Source organism: Mirounga angustirostris, unplaced genomic scaffold (genome assembly GCF_029215605.1).
Source record: "Mirounga angustirostris isolate CCGP_5_RB_7025 unplaced genomic scaffold, mMirAng1.0.hap1 SCAF_7, whole genome shotgun sequence".
Lineage (NCBI taxonomy): Eukaryota > Metazoa > Chordata > Mammalia > Carnivora > Phocidae > Mirounga > Mirounga angustirostris.
Genome location: NW_026991715.1, coordinates 115,395,517 through 115,416,349, shown reverse-complemented (window position 1 = coordinate 115,416,349; position 20,833 = coordinate 115,395,517). Strand labels below are relative to the sequence as shown.

Sequence of the window (20,833 nt, the reverse complement as noted above, 5' to 3'; positions counted from 1 at the left end):
TTATCCATTTAGGAGTATTAAATGTTTGCCTTTCAGTAGTGTCAAGAAACAGGAGGTTGGGGTAAAGCTGCCTCAAAAAAAAGATAGTTCGTATACTCAGGGACTATTCTGAAAATGAACAACTTACACCTTTCATCCCCTTCTTAGGTTCCTTGTTTTCCTTACTTTTAAATGGTTTTATTTTTATCTTTTTATGATTTATTTTTTATTTATGTATTTGGGAGACAGGATGAGAGAGAATGAGAGGGGGTTAGGGTTAGAGGGAGAAGCAGACTCCCCGCTCAGCAGGGAGCCCGGTGGGATGGTGGGGACTAGATCCCGGGACTCCAGGATCATGACCTGAGGGGAAGGCAGTTGCTTAACCAGCTGAGCCGCCCAGGCACCCACTTTTAAATGTTTTTGGTTTTTTTTTTTTTTAAAGTCATGACCATCATTTCCCTTGACAAAAAAGGGAATCTTTTATTGACATAAAAGATTATATTATAGAGAATCAGTACAGTGAAGAACAAGATTTTCAGATTCATTTGCTTCCTAGAAGTTTTTAATGCCTTCTATTACCAGACTCAGGTAATAAGTATCATCATCACAATGTTTTTCATAAGTACTAAGGCCAGAGTTTGTCACTCTACTAAGTGCTTTTCATTCGTCCCATTTAATCCTCACTGAAACTCTTTGAAGCAGGAACAATTATCCCCATTTTGTAGATCAAAGAAACTGAGATTTTAGAGACACTAAGTAACATTAGCTTACAAGGTCATTATACCTGTAAGTGAATGAACAAGTTTTATTTGAACACAGTTGTATTCATTCATTTATGTATCGTCTGTAACTGCTCTTCAGCTGCAATAGTAAAATTAAATATTTGTAATGGAGACCATAAGGCCCCCAGAGTCTAAACATATTTTCTATTTGTCCATTTACAGAAAACATTTATTAACGCATGGTCTAAACCATTGTATAAAAATATATATATGCACACAGTCTTAATACCAAGACCCTTTGTTCTGTGACATTTTTCTAAATCCAAAATACTCTTTATGCAAACATCTTGAAGGGCCTCTGCTTAAGAGATACTCTTCTCAACTGATATTCAGAGTTCTTCACAGGGGCACCTGGTTGTGGCTCAGTTGGTAGAACATGCAGCTCTTGATCTTGGGGTTGTGAGTTCAAGCCCCACGCTGAGTGTGGAGATTACTTAAAAATAAAATCTAAACAAACAACAACAAACAAAGTTCTTCACAATATAAACACATCACTGAAGCACTGACCTAGCTTTATTTTACTATGTCCCAACTCTTTGTCCTGCTCTTATCCCCAGGCTTCTGTATTTTCTTTCATCTACAACCTTACTCATGTTGTTCCCTTTCTCATCCTTATTCCTGCCAAGAACTACAACCTAGCCTTTAGAATACAGTTTAAACATTAACTCTTTCCTGCTCCCTTTTCTTATTCCCCTTTCCCACCTCCATCTCCCACCCCTTACTGGATGTGCTTTCTCTTTTACGCAATTTTTTTCTTTCTTATAGCTTTTATAGTACAGTTTTGTATTTTTTGTATTGCATTCCATCAGACACTCTTGTTGCTGGCACTGGGTGGGGATCAGTAGTTAAATAAGGCATGTCCTTGTACTCAAACTGTAATATTTTATTCCTCCTACTGGATTATAAGCACCTACATGGAAAAAACCACCCAGTCCCACTCATCTTTTAATGTGCTCAGTAAATATTTGGTGAGTTTGAACTGTACATTTAGTGATGTTATATTCTCCAAATCATGTTTTAAACTTTTTAAAAATCACTTTAAATTAATTTGGTTACTTGTTCTATCTTTCAGAAGAAGTTACTTCCCTCTAACTGGAAATCTGGAGAAAGAAAATTATAGAATGATTAGCAGTTTCTTATATTTTAGTGTGTTTGTAAAATATAACCAATGTTTCTCTGTCTAATGTGGTGCTTATCCTGAGTTTATTAACAGATAATCATAAGTACACTGGAATATACTTATTTATTTCATAACGTTGGGGCTGTTTTCCAAGGCATAAGTTATTTGTTCTAAACTCTTTTTTAAGGATACAGAGGCCTAGAAATTAATAAAACAAACAAGACCAAGATCACTCACATAGCTCTTAACTGATAAGGCCCAAGTTCGTAGATTCTAAGTTCAGTATTTTTTATATGATACTATGCTGCTAGTAGATCTTAAAAAAATCATCATTATGATGTAGGAAATGGTTGGGGTTCAGAGCCATGGCCAAGAAAGAATTCTTGAGACATCTTTGGTGTAAAAAGGTGGTTTTATTAAAGCATGTGGACAGGACCCTTGGGCAGAAAGAGCTGCACTGGGGTTGTGATGGGTGACTGATTATATACTTTCAAGTTGGGAGGGGGTTAGGGACAGCACAAGCCTCTAAGGAATTTTGGAAACAAGGTTTCCAGGATCCTGAGGGGGCTAGCTATTGTAGGAAAAGGTCATTTATTACTGTGTGGTAAAAACTCAGTCCTGAGACCCTTCAGATATGTATCAGTGGGCCATATGCTTGGAGGGTGATTGCTGAGTATCGTGGGGGTGGGGGTAGAGGGAAAGGAAGTTTTCAAAGGAATTTTTATATGTTAAAGAAGACTTACAGGATCCTGGGGGGTCGGGATAAGATTGCCATTTGCCTTTAGCAAAGTGTCAACATGAGGCATCTAAGCTCTGCAAGGAAGGTCACTCTGTTTCAAGGACTTGTCAGTGGACTGTAGGCAGTAAGGAAATTTAATTTTTTTCTTTTGCCTTTGTTTCCCACATCAGTTAGGTTAGCACTGTCCAATATGGTACCCACATGTGACTGTATAGCACTTGAAATGTGCTGTAAGTGTAAAATATATACTGTATTTCAAAGACTTGGTATAAAATTATCTAAAGTTTCTATATTGATTACATATTTAAGTGATAATATTTTGGATATATATTGGGCTAGGGAAATATGATTAAAATAGATGTTACATACTTCTTTAGTCATTTTTTAAAGTGGCTACTAGAAAATTTAAAATTATACTGGGGCACCTGGCTGGTTCAATCAGAAGAGTGTGCAGCTCTTGATCTTGGGCTTGTGAGTTTGAGCCCCACGTTGGATGTAGAGATTACTTAAATAGATAAATAGATAAATAAACAAACTTTAAAAAAGTAAATTTAAAGTTATATGTGATTCACATTATGTTTCTGTTGGACAGCACTGACCTATATAGTACTTAGCAGTGCACAGAATATACATCCTATACATATTCTAAACATATTCTAAATATTTCACTAATATATATTCTATAGTGAATATAAGAAATATGATAGCAGGAGAGGAAGAATGAAGGCGGGGAAATCAGAGGGGGAGATGAACCATGAGAGACTATGGACTCTGAAAAACAAACTGAGGGTTCTAGAGGGGAGGGGGGTGGGAGGATGGGTTAGCCTGGTGGTGGGTATTAAAGAGGGCACATGTTGAATGGAGCACTGGGTGTTATACACAAACAATGAATCATGGAACACTACATCAAAAACTAATGATGTAATGTATGGTGATTAACATAATAAAAAAAAAGAAATATGAAAACCTTATCCAACTTTGGAAACTTCACATTTTATATTTTTGAGAAACATAGTTCTATTCTTTATTCTTACCCGGTATGAATCAAGGATAAGTGGAAACTCTTATGTTACATGTAATATAATAATGAAATAAAATAGCTAAAAGAGACCTATATTATACCACAAGATCCCATTAATCACCCATTTTTCATTTCTTAACCATATAAGGTATTGTGCAGGTTCATCTTTTTATATAAGAATTTTATGTAAGAATATATAATTTCTGAGACTAAAAAGAAGTTCTTCCTGCTATTAATAACTCCTGTAACTACCCCCTGCTTCTGTTTTGCTTAGGTCTCTCTTCTCACCATATCTCACTTTTTCAGAGGGCTGATTCTGTGAAATTAGGGGGTGGGAAAAAAGATTGAATGCCCTCCCTATGGCTTTTCCCCCTGCTCCCTACCTTCCACTCCCCCAAATCTTAGTTCTCAACCTCCCCCAACATACACACTAAGTAAAGAAAATATAAATACTCTGTGTCTTTTGGCTTTAACCCCAGGGCCTCATCCTGAAGGTCTCTGTTTGAGCTCAGCAAATATTCCAGAGGAACTCTTCAAAGATAACCTTTCTTTGTAAAAAGAGAAAAGAGTATCTGAGGTTTCCTCTGAAATGTAGATGAACCTCACTTTAGTTCTTTGTGTACTGAAAAGACCCACCTTTCTCACCCATTGTGGCTTTTGTCTTTCCTAGTGTTTCATGATAGGGTTGAGGGCGGGGAGGAGAAGGAAGCTGCATCACGGAGAGAGGAGGAGTAAGATAGTTGTGGAAAAATGTCGATGGTAGAAGGCTAGGACCTACTACCATTTACATGCTAATGAAAACCAGAAATGGCCTTTTCCCCGTTTGATCTGATTTGAAACTTTGTGACTTTCCTTTGGTAGGTCATTTTACCCCCTGTGTTTTTCTCGTTGTTGTTAGCTGTAAAAACTCTTTGAAATTCTCAAAATAGGGGAGGGTTTCTTTCAGGAGTGGGAGGATAGAGGATAAACTGTGAAACTGCGTTCTGTCCATAGTGGGTCTATTGGGGAGGAAAACCCGCCTCTGAAGTAATAGAAGGTAGAAGCTCCAGGGGAGGAAGCAGACAGGTCGAGCCCTGGATTCAGGAAAATAAGGAGGTAATTGGAGTTTGCAGCCCAGGACTTAGAATTATTCCAGAAGTAGACCCAGCAGCAAAGTCTGGATTTCCACCTAACTTAAACCTTCTAATGAGGGCCTCAACCTCACATTCAGTCATCTGTTAAAAAGACACCTTTGTTTCGAAAGCTAAGAATCAGGACTCCTAAGATATAAAAATTTGTGTTAAAGGATTTTTTTTATTCATGTGATATAAAAGAACTAGGTAGATGTTATAACCAGTTCAAAGTAAAAGTCAAAACAGCACAAATGTATGTGGAAAAAAGGAATGCAAATGGAGACAGATGGAGGTTTTGTGGGGGAGGGGCAGTTAATTAAATCACTACCAGTGGGACACAGGACATAATTTGCATATCTATCAGTCATACAACTTAAAAAGAGATAAAATAGCTGAAAGACAAGGAATTACGCTGAAATCTGATAACCTGGAAGGGAAAGGGCATACTATAGATAATGCAGTTTTCTACTGAAACAGAATTTGTTTCTACTCTTCTCCTTTTGTGATTAAAAAAAAAATCTCAAAGATTATTTATGATCACAAAATATTGGGCTAGTATTTGGCCTGAGTATTTATTTAGGTATAGCAAGAATGAATAATCTGCAACTGTAGGAGAGGATAAATAATTTTCCCTTTAACTTTATAGGTCTTGACTGAGACCCCCTATAATTAAAAGATGTAACCAAGAAAAACCAACAGAAGTTTAATAACATGTATACCTCCTATATACCCGGGAAAACTGATAACTCCAAAATGGCCCTTGCCACCACCTTAAATACCATCTCCAGATAAAGACAAAAGATTTGGGGAGCGGGCGCTCGGGACAGCCTTGGGAGGTTATTAGGCAAAGCACCATAAACAAGGGTATAATTTGTTATGCAGACTTAATTCCAAGGCTTTTCCATTGGTTGAATTTCCAGAATTTTAGTCATCCTCCTCTTCCTAGTACTGAGTGGGAGACACCTTTACAAATGGAGATTTCTCTTATAAATGTTAATTTCCCTCATAAAAGGGCACTTTCTTCATTTTTGGAGATTTCTCTGTGTTTACTGCTTTTTGAAACTTAACCAGCTCAAAATCCTTATGCCTAAAACGTGTTTTTTGGGAGTGGAAGTTCTGCTCTTTACCACATAAGCTTTCTTTAAGTTTGCTTTGCTGAAATTTTTCATAAGGAATCTCAAGACTTTTCACAACAAATAACTTTCCATCAGATTTCTTCTGTGATGCCTATTAATTTGGGCAAATTTTTCCTCCCTTCTTAAGGTCCCTAAAATATCCTAAGATCCTCAAAGAAAGGTTCCTTACCATCTTGGGGAACTTTGTAATTTGTTAGCCTGGAGCCATGCCACTTTCCTGGAAAGATTTTGTAAACTTTAGTTCCTTAAAAGTGTCTGGTCATATCAGATTAAATGAGTATCATTGTCAAATATGTCAATCTAGGTATGGCCCTCGTTGCATAACCATTGTTTACACTTATTTTCTAATAAAAAGGAGGACATACTGAACATGTACAAATAACTATATTGCCATGAATATAAGAATATTCAGCAAGGGTTCCCTAATACTGTAGGGGTCATGCAGGGAGACTAATCATTTACAAATGATAACAAATTTTAGTTTACAAAACACTGTCTATTAAATTGTAGATACCTTAGGAGAAAAGGGAAAGGACTTCCTTAAATGCCCAGAAAATAGAACATTGAAACAATATCAGAAATACTCCAAACAGAAACTACATTCAGCCCTCATTAGTGCATTCAGTCCTATATAATTCTTGTTTCACTGGATCATAAATTTATCTGCCGCTCAACTAGAGTTCTGGAAGTCCTGACTCAGTCCACTAGTGTGGTCTTAGAATTATTATGCCATCATAAGCCTATACCCAAGAATACCTAACAGTCCTCCTACACAGAGCTCTCAGGCTGTCTTTATTGAAGACAAAGCACTCTGGCCTGAACTGATTTCAGGAGCTTTCAGGGTAACATCAGAGTAAAACAAACAAATCTATCCCTAAATGATAAAAGATTTAAGATGGCTGTAATTAACATTATTGGTAAATTTCAGAAATGAAATATAAACAGTCATAACAAGAATAATGCAACTTAAAGTCATACCAAAAACATTATATACAAAATATCTGTAATATTAAAGCCTGGTTTCAAAGAAGACAGTGAATGTGCATCTAACTTATAAAAATGGATGAACATATTTACAGAGAAATAATAATAATCCTGAGATGTAATATACCCTGAATGTGCCAAACATATAGTAAGAATATACCAGAAATATGTTAAGAAAATCAAGTAAAGAGATTCAGTAAGTCTGGGGAAGGTCCTAAACATTTGTATATTAATAAAACTCCATTGATTAGTGATATGTATTCCCAGTTTACATATACTGGCCTAGAAGATACGAGATCCAAAGTACAGAAGATGCAGCCAAGTTGTGTTTTTAAAGATAACTGAAATTGTGTTTGATAACCTACACTAATATCGGACAAAGCAGTACTGGGGCTCTGATAAATAAAACATGGACAGTGAGGGCACTGAGAATGTATACTTAGCACATAGCATAACTATATTAGTAACATTTTACCCATATAGATTTAACCTCAGGAGAGCTAAGCATCTCTTCTGACTTGATAGCTCTTATAGTACCACTCATCAATAGTATCGTGTCAAGTAAACCTAATTATTTTCAGTATCTCTCTTTTCATGAGGTTAAAAGAATACATCCTTTTGATAGTCCCAGAGGCCTTCTGGGGAAATCTTGAAAATAGTTTTAGGTACAAAGATAATCTGAATCTTTTAGTTTACATTTAGGCTGCTATTTTGGGGAGGCAAAAATTTAAAAATGTCAGTAGATTTGCACACTTAGGATAGGAATAGGATCGTAGGTACTAGACAAACAGTACTTGACTGTTCATTTCAAAGGGATGATAAAACTTACAAACGTAAAAGGTAACATGACTGTAAAGATCCTGAGCTCTTAGGGAAGTCATTAAGGACTTAAAGTCAGCATATAAGGTTATTCTGGCAAGCCGCAGAAACTTTGAAATCTAGGCAGATTAGACAAAAAGAATAACCCTTCATGTTGTAAGTAGAGGCAGTAAATAGTGAACTAATGAAATAAGCCCACCTAAACTGAGCAAACTTTGTAAGATTTTAATACATTTCAGAGCTTTTCAGATTTTTTGGACATAACTGTAAGGCAAATAAAGCTTTGTTTTTGCAAAGCTTATATAACTTTCAGTATCCATTCAGGTTTTGTCTTTCACCATTCTCTTTCTCATTTTGGACATTTACTTTAGGACCTAACTGTGGAGTGACCCGACCTGATAGGGTGGCCGCTGCAGTGCGGGAGGTGTAAGAATTCACCCAAAGCAGAACAAACGGTGGGCAAGATAGCAAAGGAAAAACTGGGACAAGGGGCTAGTGAGGGACCAGTTATTGGCAGAGTGAGGGAGTATGGAATTTTCCCTTTTTTGGTAATCTTTGGAACTGTGCCTGGTTATAATTGGTCAGTTAGGGCCTGTGGCTATTTCCCGGTAGGTCGCTTAGTGAGCCTGTTTGCATGCAGCTTGGTGGTCACTCTGGGCCCCTTTACCTTGATCAGGTTTCTGTTGTTCAAGTTGGTTGCCTAAAAGAGGCCTCTATACTAAGTATTCCCTTTTTCCGTTGGTAAACAGAAACACATCTCATTACCTTCCATACGAAGTTATACCTCTTTGCCACTATTGCTCCTAGGAGAATCTCATATATATTAATTATGTCTTTTAACCAAAGTTAACTCTGATTTCATAGAGAAAACTGAGAGCTAGATCATTGAAAACTGTTACACACTGATATTTAAGTAAACTAGCAAAACTTACAAATTCACCTAACAACTTTCTACAACCACATGCAAGACTCTTTATAGTCGGACTTCTCCAAGTGGCAAAAAAGAATGTGTCCATTAACAAACCCAAAGATACAGCCTCTCTGTACCATATAAAAACACGAAGCAAAAATATATAAACTTAAATTTTTGCTTAGTAATCAGTAGTTCAGTATTCTTAGAAATGATCTAAATATCTAATAAATACCCATTAACATCATCTAAGCTTTTTTTTTTTTTTTAAGATTTTTATTTATTCATTTGAGATACAGAGAGAGAGCACACGTAGTGGGAGAGGCTGGGGGGAGAGGCAGAGGGAGAGGCAGAAGCAGGCTTCCCACTGAGCAGGGAGCCCGACGTGGGGCTTGATCCTAGGACCCTAGGATCATGACCTGAGCTGAAGGCAGAGGCTTAACGACTGAGCCACCCTGGCACCCCCATCATCTGAGGTTTTAAGTTAACCTAAGATCTTGGAAATTAATTTCCAAAGTGACATACTACAAAACTTAGTTACTGTTAAAATTACCAGAATGAAGAATCATTTTGGATAAACACAAATTTATAGTTTTTAGGATTATAAACATTAAACAGAAGTAATGCTAGCTTATTTGATCAGTAAACTTATATAAGTTTAGAAACAACATATTGAAATAGAATAAAGATCTGTGCTTGGCATATTTAACACTAATAAACTAAAGAAAATACAGCTTTTATTAAATAAAAATTATTAAATTTGTTTGCCAAAGATCACCTATATATATATTTTTTAAAGATTTATGTATTTGAGAGAATGTGTGCGTGTGCATGTGCATGTGCACATGCCAGTGGGGGGGGGGTGGAGGAGCAGAGGGGGCAGTGCTGAGCTCAGATCCTGATGCAGGGCTCAATCCCACAACCCTGAGATTATGACCTTAGGCGAAACCGAGAATTGGATGCTCAACTGACTGAGCCACCCAGGCACCCCATAGATTGCCTATAATATTATATATATATATATATATTTTTTTGAAGTATTTATTTATTCATTTAAGTAATCTATATACCCCATGTGGGGCTCGAACTCACCACCCTGAGATCAAAAGTTGCATGCTCTTCTAAGCAAGCCAGGTGCCCCAAGATTCACCTATGTTATTTGTACTTGAATTCTTAAATGTTCCTTAGGTCTTTAAGAATTTTTTTTTTTTTTTTTTTTTGAAAGAGTGAGAGTCCCAGCAGGGTTGGGGTGGGGGCGGGCAGAAGGAGAGGGAGAGTATCTCAAGCAGACTCCCCGCTGGGCCTAGAGCCCACTGGGGCTCAGTCTCACAACCCTGATATCATGACCTGAGCCGAAATCAAGAGTCTGATGCCTAACTGACTGAGCCACCCAGGCACCCCAAGAATACCTTTTTTAAATCTGGCACATTAAGACTATTTAGAAGTTGAATTTCCTTGATTTCTAAGAACTGTAGGAATTCTTATACAAGCACTTATTTTTTCCTATAAGCTAATCAAAATAGAGCCTAAGAGATTTTACAATCTTAATTCATTAATGACATGTAGAGGTAGAAGAACATTACCCATACATATATAATGAGAAGTAAAGACCCTTCTGAATTAACAGACATGTAGACAAGACCAGTAGTCACACAGTTTATAACTTCAGTTCTAAAATTTCAGTCATGGGTTAACAGTTAACACAGAATTATGTCCATACTAAAGAGCTGTTCTCTTCTCAGTGAGTACAAATTCTTCATTTGTTTGAGCTCAAATAGACTGCAAAGACCAATAGACCAGATTTTCTGTGTTTTTTTTTTCATCCTATTTAGAGAATAGCTCTCTAAAACCAATTCCCAAACTTAGCAGAGAGCAAAGTTAAAAATAGAAAACATTGAATCAGCAAAATTCTCTTATATTTGCCTCTTGGGGCCAAGAAAATACATACCTGAGCTTAAAATAAGGTATACCACTTCTGGTGAAGAAGTTTGCCAGGCTTTGGCTGGTGGATCTATTAGGTGTCTCAGTGGGACTTCCAAAATTGTGAAAAGAATATTTCCTTAAAAAGATAAAATCATGACTCTAATACATAGATAAATACATTTTTAAGAATTTAGTTTACTCATGAAATGAGGGAACTAGGTGGATGTTATAACCAGTTCAAAGGAAAAATCAGTAAGGCACAAATTTATATGGAGTAAAGGAATGTTGAGATGAATTACAAGTGGAGACCAAACTGGTTTTTCCAAAGGGGGTGGGGAAGAGTCACCAGGCAGGACAGAATTTATATATCTGTTAGAGTTGGTTCTTGTTACTCATGGTAGTTATGATCTCTAAAGTCACAAAAAACACTAATGAGTACTGAAATACTGCTCCTAAGAAAAATACAAAGTTAGATTCTTTTGAGACTCTGATCGCAAAATTTTGTCAACCAATCAATACATACATAACCTTTTTTAAATGTGATTCTGTTCAAACGTTTAAAAACACCTTATTTAATGTTTATTGTTGATTCATGAACATTGAACTCATAGCCAGCAGCACTGTAACTTATGCCTGAATGAAGCTTATCTAACATATATTGGTACATCAGAGCCTTCTTGTCCTTAGGAACACTAGAAAGTGCTAGAGCACTACACTTGTGGGGCCATTTTAAACATCAAAATCATCAACAGGAAGCACAAAAATGCCCCTGTAAATGGACCACGAAAAGGACACTTGTTTACAGTATGCGATCTGAAACAAGAAAGCACAGAGCATTACCTTGCTTGACCTCAGCTGGGAACATGTACGTTGAGTGACTCAAATTTCCATTGCTCTGTGCATGTCACTAATGACCATGGAAGCATTGTGAATATTGATTTGGGGGTTACAGGTAAATTTTAGTGAACAGGCAAATTCACAAATACAGAATCCACACCTACATCTTACAGGGTTTCAAAATAACTCAAAGACCATAGTCAGGGCTGAGATCTGGTATGCCGTAGACACCATAATTTTCTGTTGAAGCCCCGATTTTTTTCTTCATCATTCTTTCTTCTCAATCCCCAGTCCAAGGTACTGGCTGTCTTTGTGGCCAGGGAAATGTTCAGCCTGACTCCTGAACTGCTGAGACTCCTGAGAGACAGACAGACATGCTGGGTGGGGAGAGAGATTTAGATTCCCCGTTGGAGGTCTGAAATAATTTTTCTCATAGAGATAATGTTATACATGGTGGCTTAGTCAGGTTCCTAGTGTATTATGGGTTAAATGGGATTTGGAAATCCCTATGCACAGACCACACCCAAACCAATTACATCAAAATCTCTTGAGAGTGATTTTTGGACCTTTACCACTGTTGTATAGTCTCTTTCTCTAGAAAAAAATGTGTTCTCAATTTCTAATGACTGATTTTCACATGTACTTTTGGAACACAAACCAGTTTATTTTGTGGCAAATTCTGAATAATGTGGTTCCAATTACTGCCTTGGAAATCAAAATAATACTGTATAGCAACTATATTATTTGAAAAGATAAAATTTAAGGGGCCCATTGACTATCACATCAAAGGTGGGATTTTTTTTTTTGAGGTGTTGCAGCTGTGGCAGGTGTGGGGTGTTACTAATCTTTCAGGTGCCTCACATTTTCACCTTATTTGCTTGTTTAAATAATTTTATGTAATTTTCGTGGAAAGAATTGCTTTGCCAATGTATCTCAACCCGTTATTTCTCCATAATATTTTCTAAAAGAAGATCTAAGATACTTTCAAATTAATCTGAACCTCCTCCCCCTGCCAAATACTAGGTGCTTGGGAATTTCAAAGTAGAGGGACTTCTAAAATGAAATTCCTCAAAGACTATCACAGCCCCCAACCCCCTTTAAATTATATTTTAAAAGTTTATGCTTTGCTTTTACCCAGGCATAATATGGGTGCACAGCCTGGTGAAAACCCTTGAAACCTTCCAAGTATCCACATACCTTGCTGTGGCTTCCCAAAGCCTTTTCTATTCTGATCCCATACCTCTGTTAGCAGCAACTGCGAGTTATGTCATTTTGTGCCAAATTATGCAGTGCTTCTCGATTTGTACACAGATGGACAGTAGGAAAAACCATTAAACTATTCACTTCTGAACTAATGTCAGGGTTTGAGATTAGATTATTACAGGAGAAAGACATTTTATAGGACTTGGACCAAGGTTACTAGAGGTAACATTTCACAAGCAATAAAAGCACTGATGAACATTTCTCTGTATTTTGCCTTACTGAACCATAAATAAAATGGTTCTGTAAATAAAAATGAATGGAATTAATTTTCTGTCTCATACATAGAATTCACAAGTTAATTGTCATGATCTGGTTTTGTTCAGAGACCTTTTGTGGATGTATTTTGGTCTTTAATTTTGGGTTTTGGGCTTTTTTGGGCGCATTTGAAAGATTATACCAAACATTCATATCATAGGAAGTAGAATATCTCAACCACAGTCTGGAGATCAACAAAATAAATGGGCATCTTTCCAAAAAAGAAATTGAGCATGAGATATTACAGGTCACATTTTAAGTTTACTACAGTATTTGCCAGAGGTACTTCTCTGATACTAGGGCTTAAAGATCAAAATATCTTTGTGAAAGCATTCCAGTGTGTGAAACAGCAAAGGGAGTCAGCTTCTCATCATTTAGGTGCTGGTGGTTGGATTTGTGGTTAATCCGTGCCATATGGCTGCTCTCCTCAGTGGGATGTGACGGCAGCCCTAGGAGCTTACCCCATTCCTGGGGCAGCTGCTTTGGACTCAGTTGCTTTGATCTTCTTCTGTTGCACAGCTGGGAAGAGTGAAGGCTGGTTTTCAGTGTCCTAATAGAACAACATATTGGGACCACAGTCATAGACTACACCTTGATTTTGTATAAGCGTTCTTCAGAGAATGCAAGTGTTTTCACTTCCATGATCTCATTCAGAAACTTGAGTTTTTAAAAAAGCTTAGTGTTGAAAATTCTTACAGCAACTTAACATTTCACAAAATTCCATTCTTAAATTTTTACATTCTATTTCTGGCAAGTTACATTATGTTCTTTCTTTTTAAGAACAACTTTCACATAGGAAGTAGAAAAGATAAGCACAGTTCATGTAACTTATCCATTAAGTACAAATGTTTAATGTCCTTTCAATTGTTGTTATTTTTATGGTTTATTTTGTCTTTTTAGCTAAAGCTCACTGCTTGCTCCAGTAGCCTTTATATTGCCACAATATTACAAAAAATAACTTGGGAAAGATTGTGGTATGAAGTATACTAGGACCAATAAAATCGTTTATCCACACATTGTAAGGTAAACACTTTGGAGAAGGATGCTTAGAAATGTGGTCAGATTCTTAAGAGTTCCCCCCAAAAGAGCAAATTTTCATCCCAGCATCAGTCCTACCTAGAAAAGTTTTCTCAGTGATGGATAGAAAATCCAAAAGGAGATTTATGTAGACCCTGAGTTGAGTTTCAGTCTCTTGTGAGTTCTCATTCTAATGAGATTATACCTCATACCCCTCTTTCCTTTTACTTAATCAGAGAAGTTATAAGTTGCTTGTGCAGGTTTGGGAGCAAAGTTGTTTCCCACAGAAAAATGTGAGGAAAAGAGATTCCCCCCCCCCCCCCCGCCCCATACATCCTAATAATCATTGGTGGCTGTGGTAGAGCAATAATGTAGAGCTGGATACTGTTAGCAAATGCTAGTTTCTTCCATGTATGTTTTTGTTTTCCCAAGATGCTTTGCCCGTCCACATTCCAGTCCCTATGATAATTCTATTTATTGTTGTTACCACCATCAACAGCAACTATAATCTGGCTCACAATTCCCAAGAGCCAGGTCACTCCTTTGTTACCAGGAGAAAACCCAAACCAGTTGTTCTTTTATGTGTACAAAATCCCAGTCTTCTCACATTACAGTGACCCTGACAGCATTTTGAGACTACATGAGCAAAACATATAATAGAGCTATGTCTGCATTCTGACACAGTAAAAAAATTTTCTTCTCCCTGGTGATTGAAAGACAGATTAACCATGTAAATGAGAGTGATTATCAGGTATATGTTCATGTATAATACCAATTCCTAAATATGTCCAAGTACTTTATCATTTCTTCAGTTCCTCTTATAATGTTTTATTGGGCTGGAGAGTGTGTTGGGAAGCAGGGGTGAGGGAGCATAGGTTCTCTCACCCATCACTTGGCAAGAAGAGATCATGGAGGCCTTGGATAACTTACCAACAATCATTATAACCAGACATAGAATCTACACTAGAAACCTTTTCCTTTCTCCACAACCGGGGTGGGGGTGGATGGACATATGGCAGACATAGACTTAACTTTCCAGGCATTCTTGAAACAGTTATTTTCAACACATTTATAAAAATTAAGAGGGGGGGATTACAAAATCACAAAGATTGAAAGGAAATGGGTGAAATAGATAAAAATTGAAATTACAAGATGCTTTTAAAGAAATGCAGTTTTATTTTTGAGGTGGTTAGGTACATAGCTTTAAAGTCAGCCTTGGTTAAACCCTGACTTTGCCACTTAGCCATGTGGCTTTAGGCTGCTTATTTACCTTCTCTGTGCTTTATTTTTCCTAAATAATTAAATATAAAATTGGGGCATATAAAATGCCTACTTCATAAGCCAAGCAACCTATGATCTCAGTTTTAAAATTCTATAAAAAGGGGCGCCTGGGTGGCTCAGTTGGTTGAGTGACTGCCTTCGGCTCAGGTCATGATCCTGGAGTCCCTGGATCGAGTCCCGCATCGGGCTCCCTGCTCGGCGGGGAGCCTGCTTCTCCCTCTGACCCTCCCCCCTCTCATGTGCTCTCTATCTCTCTCATTCTCTCTGTCTCAAATAAATAAATAAAATCTTTAAAAAAATAAATAAATAAAATAAAATAAAATTCTATAAAAATACATTTAAAGCACTTAGCAGAGGGCTTAGAACATGCCTCAGGCTCTTTTCCCAGACATCCACACGGCTAACTCTGATCTCCTTCAGATCTTCAGTCAAATGTGACCTTCTTAAGGGGAGGGAGAGTTTCCCTGTGTACCCTCTCTAGAATGTTTTTTCTTTAGTGCTCATTAGCATAAAATATGTATTTTTAATCATAGGTATTGCTGTATTAGCATCTAGTATACCATGCATTTACTTATCAATTTCTTTTCTGCTAACTTGAAGAAGTTTGGGAATTTATTCACTGCTTTACCTCTGGTGTCTCAACAGTCCTTGACACAGAGTATGCAATCAATAATATTTATTAAATGAATAGCAAATGTTCAGTAAGTATTGCTATACCTGCTTTATTGAATTATTTTTTATAATTAACAGCATCATTTGCTGGTTAATGTAGGAAGTGCTTGAGAAGTTTATAATGTTAAAGTTATCATGTTCAGGTCACAGCATTAATTTGCTTACCAAAATTCCTTTCTGTATTTAATTTCAAAATTAGGGGTTTCAATGTGATGGAAATTTTATTTACTTTAATGCTTCACTTCATATAGAAGATGTGTTACCAGAAAGTTGCAAATCAAATTTGAGACAGAATAGCTTATTTATCAAGTGCTTGCTATAAACCACAAGAGACACAGTATTAGTTAAAGCAAAAGCTCCAGGGGCGCCTGGGTGGCTCAGTTGGTTAAGCGACTGCCTTTGGCTCAGGTCATGATCCTGGAGTCCTGGGATCGAGTCCCACATCGGGCTCCCTGCTCAGCAGGGAGTCTGCTTCTCCCTCTGACCCTCCCCCCTCTCATGCTCTCTCTATCTCATTCTCTCTCTCAAATAAATAAATTAAAAAAAAAAAAAAAAGATTTAAAGCAAAAGCTCCAGAATCAGATTCTTTGTTTAAATCCTGATTCTGTCCCTTTCTAGCCAAGTGAGCTTGTGCTAGTTAACCTCCACTCTGTGCCTCAGTTTCCTCAGTTACATAAAGGAAATAATTAATTCATATAAAGGTTTTAGAAAAGTACCTTTTTCATAGAACTCAATAAGTGATTGTTAAGTGCCAGGTATTTTCTAAGCAATTCACATGAATAAGCTTGTTTAATCCTCATGACAACCTATGAAGTAGGTACTATTCTTAGGCCTGTTAGTAAAGTTTTTGAAATGCAAATAGCCACTTGTTAATGTACTTATTTTATAGGTTCAGGTCCTCTTAAAGTAAGACATAACTTTCTGATTTTTTTTTTCCTGTTTTAATGGATTAGAAAGTACTCAAAACTTTACTCCGTTAAAGTAAGGTTATGTTTAAGCAAGTAAATTGAATCAATATTTTCTCTCCTGGATTCTGATGTTTCGTTTGTATTTTTAAACCATTTGTTTCATTTGCTTTCCTGCTTCTCAATTTCCTTATAGCACATAGACTTTCTTTGAAGATGGAGTTCTAGCAATGGAATTATTTCCTCTTTTTGGACACTAAAATAAGCAGTAGTAGCAGTATACTTTGATGACTTGATTTTTACAGGCTTCACTTTTGTGGCAAAATTGCATTCTAAGGGGCTAGTGAAATATAAGCTTTTGTGGCAGCAAATATTATACCCACCAAGAGGCACTAGAACTCATAACAATTCACAAGATCAAGAAGTTTACTTAATGAGACATGTAATAGTTTGGACATTTTATACATGACTGCATGATTCAGCAGCCATGGATCAAATGTTTCAAAATGAGTTATTTGAAGAAAGTCCTCAGATAGAATGATAAATTATAGGGATGGAAAATGAATCTTACGAAGAAAAGTAAAAGTTACAGAGGTTGCTTGGACTAGGGAATAGAACAATGACTTAATTATATCTTCAAGAAGGAGGATGTTGAAGGATTGTCCACCTTAGAAGAACTGAGGAACTGGACTTAAAGCAGAAGACATGGGCATGAATAAATCTAGTTTTCAAAATTATAAAACACTGAGAAGGGCATTGGAGAGAAGATACAAAGACTCCCAGAAGCAGACAGTTTAGGCCAGTAGTTCTCAAGCTTCTGTGCATAAAAATCTCTCAGGATCAATAGTTAACGTACAGATTCCCAAGCCCCTACCAGAAATTAGACCCAATGAGCCTTTGGTCAGGCCAAAGAATTTGCATTGTTATCAAGTACTTCCATGGGATTCTAAATAGATAGCCGTTGCTGAAAAAAGTTTTTGAATTTAATCAGTAGCCTGTCAAAGCCCAGAGAGCAGAACCAAATAATCTTTTAGGTCTACTCTGACTCTGTCATTTATATAGGTAACTGTACATAGATATGTACACATAACCATGTATGCTTTTCTGTATTGCTTTTAGCATGAGCCTTTAGAAAACAGTGAGACAGATTATATTGCTCAGTGTTCCCACTGCAGTTATTAAAGAAGACGCATATTAAACCACATAGAGAAATAGAAAATTTTACATGAATATGTAACCATCAGTAATTGAATAAGGAATATTGAGCAAGGAGAAGTCACATTATGGGTTACGCTCTTGAGATATAGTTAAATCATCTTCAGGCACTATTTTGGACCCCCTTGTCACACAGGATTATAAGGGAAAATATTACTAAGTATTTATATTTCAGATGTGCTGGCATGTACTCCTCATGATAAATGAACATTAAATTTATGAAAGCTTCTGCTTGCTTTGCTCTTGAGGTATCCGCTCTAATTCTGTTTCTGTGGGTTTGTTTTTGTTTTCTAGGGTGGAGCTATGACATTGAAGAGAGGAAGATTCCAAAACCCAAGTCCAAGTCTTATGGTGCAAATTTTTCTTGGAACAAAAGAACAAGAGTATCCACAAAATAGGTTGGCACTGACTATATCTCTGTGCTTGATGGTGAATAAAGTCAGCTGTGCAGTATTTATAGTCCATGTATAATACATCTCTTAATCTCCTAATAAATTTGACCTTTAACCACAAATCCATTTTGTGGTGCCTATTTTAAATGTTTTTTGATGTCTCAAAGTGAACATGTTTCAGTTTCCTATTTATAGAGGAGATTTGAGGTGATCATACCTCTAGGAAGTTTCAGTACTTAAAATCTGTTAAAAGGAATGCTTGAAATCAGCTGCAACATTGAAGTTTTACACTTGATTCTTTATAGCCATTCTCAAATTAATAGTGTTTATAAATTACCGGCCATCATTATTATAACACTCTCTTAGAAATTCTTTTGTTTTATCTGAGGTTAGAGAAATTCAAGATTACATTGCAATCTAATAAACCCAAATCTCATTATTGAGGTTCTCTTCTTTTTAATTTTTTGGGGTTGGGAAGGAGAGGAAGAGGGAGAGAATCCTAAGCAGGCTTCACACCCAGCCCAACATGGGGCTTGATCTCACAACCCTGAGATCACGACCTGAGCCGAAATCAAGAGTCAGACGTTTTAACTGACTGAGCCACCCAAGTGCCTCTGAAGTTCTCTTCTTTAATTAGAATTTTATATTCTCTAAGATTGAGTCTGAATCTGAATGAACTGTTCCATACTAAACTCTGCTCAGAAATTCAAATTCATGACTGTGAAGGGTTCAGATGAAGATTTTACATTCTTATGAATTGAAAGATTCCAAGAAAATAATCAGTTCGTTATTAGAGAACTTTTTGTATTCACTGTTGTTTTTGTAAAATAGACATAGATATATGTTCTTGTTATGTCTCTAATCACTTAGGTCATTCCATATGATGTATCAAGCACATACTCCTGTCAGTCTCTTCAGTAATCATTCTGTACACTAATCTTCATCATAATTCTGTTAGGTAAGCACTATTATTTCCCCCATTTTGCAAAGACATAAATCAAGGCCTAAAAGGACTAAATAACCTGCTCAAAATCACACAGATCCTAAGTGTCAAAGCTGGGAGTTGCACCCATGTCTGTCTTAACATCCCATACTTTTAATTACTTTAGTTATATAAAAATAGAATTAATGGCAGATTTTTTCTTTGGATTACTAATAAATTCATTACAAAAGTTATATACTAATTATGTACTTCCTCACAATTACATTTCATAAAAACACTAATAGCACATTGACTTAGCCCAGCAAATAAAACACATCAAAGTGTAAATTTGTATATTGTTTTGAAGAGCAATCTCTTTTCAGAAACATTATGTATTCCATTTAATTCTAAAAATCCTCATCCTGACAAATAGCCCATAGATATACCCAGAGCCGAATGTACAAAGGTATTACAGAATAGTTTCTAATAGCTAATAAGTTGAAACAATCTAAATGTTTATTAAAAGAGGAATGTAGGGGCTCCTGGGTGGCTCAGTTCGTTAAGCAACTGCCTTTGGCTCAGGTCCTGATCCTGGGGTCCTGGGATCAAGCCTCACATCGGCCTCCCTGCTCAGTGGGGGGTCTGCTTCTCCCTCTCCCTCTGCCTGCTGCTTTGCCTACTTGTGCTCTCACTCTGTCAAATAAATAAAATCTTTAAAAAAAATATGTAAAAGAGGAATGTAGTTAAATGGAGTATTACACAGCTATTATAAAGAACAAGAAATATCTATGCGCTGTTTGGAATGATGTTCAGGATATATTGCTAACTAGAAAAATATAGGAATAGTAGATAACATCTGGGGGTGAGGTGCAGCAGCAGGTGCTCACAAATACATGCATCTAGAATATTTTGGGCAAGATACGTAAGAAACTAGTAACATGATTTTACCATTGACTCTGGGGGAGGAGAGTCTTGGGTCTTTCAACTTTTTTTAATTTTTAATTTTTAAATATTTATTTGACAGAACACAAGCAGGGGGCGGTGGCAGGAAGATGGAGAAGCAGGTTCCCCGACCAGCAGGGAGCCCAATGTGCGGCTCAACCCTAGGACCCTGGGATCATGACCCGAGTTGAAGGCAGATGCTCAACTATCTAAGCCACCCAGGCGCCCCTTTCAACTTTTTTTTTTTTTTAAAGATTTTATTTATTTGAGAGAGAGTGCATGGGGATGGGAATGGGTGAGTGGAAGAGGGGAGGGGCAGAGGGAGAGGAAGAAGTGGACTCCCCACTGAGCAGGGAGTCTGATGTGGGTCTGGACCGCAGGACCCTGGGATTAGGACCTGAGTGGAAAGCAGACAGTTAACCAACTAAGCCACCCAGGCACCCTGGGTCTTTCAACTTTTAATAGTGTTTGAATGTATCACTAAAAGGATGTATTATTTATATAATCAAATATACATAACTATAAATATTTATACACTACAGTTCATATCTTGCCATCTTAAGCTTGAAAATTATACATATTACTTTAATTAGAATTTTAGTTCAAG

General features: G+C 36.8%; 1 protein-coding gene across 1 annotated transcript in view; it reads left to right on the top strand.

Annotated features, from left to right (window-relative positions):
• NDUFS4 (NADH:ubiquinone oxidoreductase subunit S4) overlaps nt 1-18,484 on the top strand; it is a 113,441-nt gene extending 94,957 nt beyond the window's left edge. Inside the window, exon 5 of the mRNA XM_064596703.1 lies at nt 18,265-18,484. Within this exon, the coding sequence (XP_064452773.1) occupies nt 18,265-18,368 (104 nt within the window). The 3' untranslated portion in view covers nt 18,369-18,484. The remainder of the gene's footprint in view (nt 1-18,264) is intronic.
• The last annotated feature ends 2,349 nt before the right edge of the window (nt 18,485-20,833 follow it).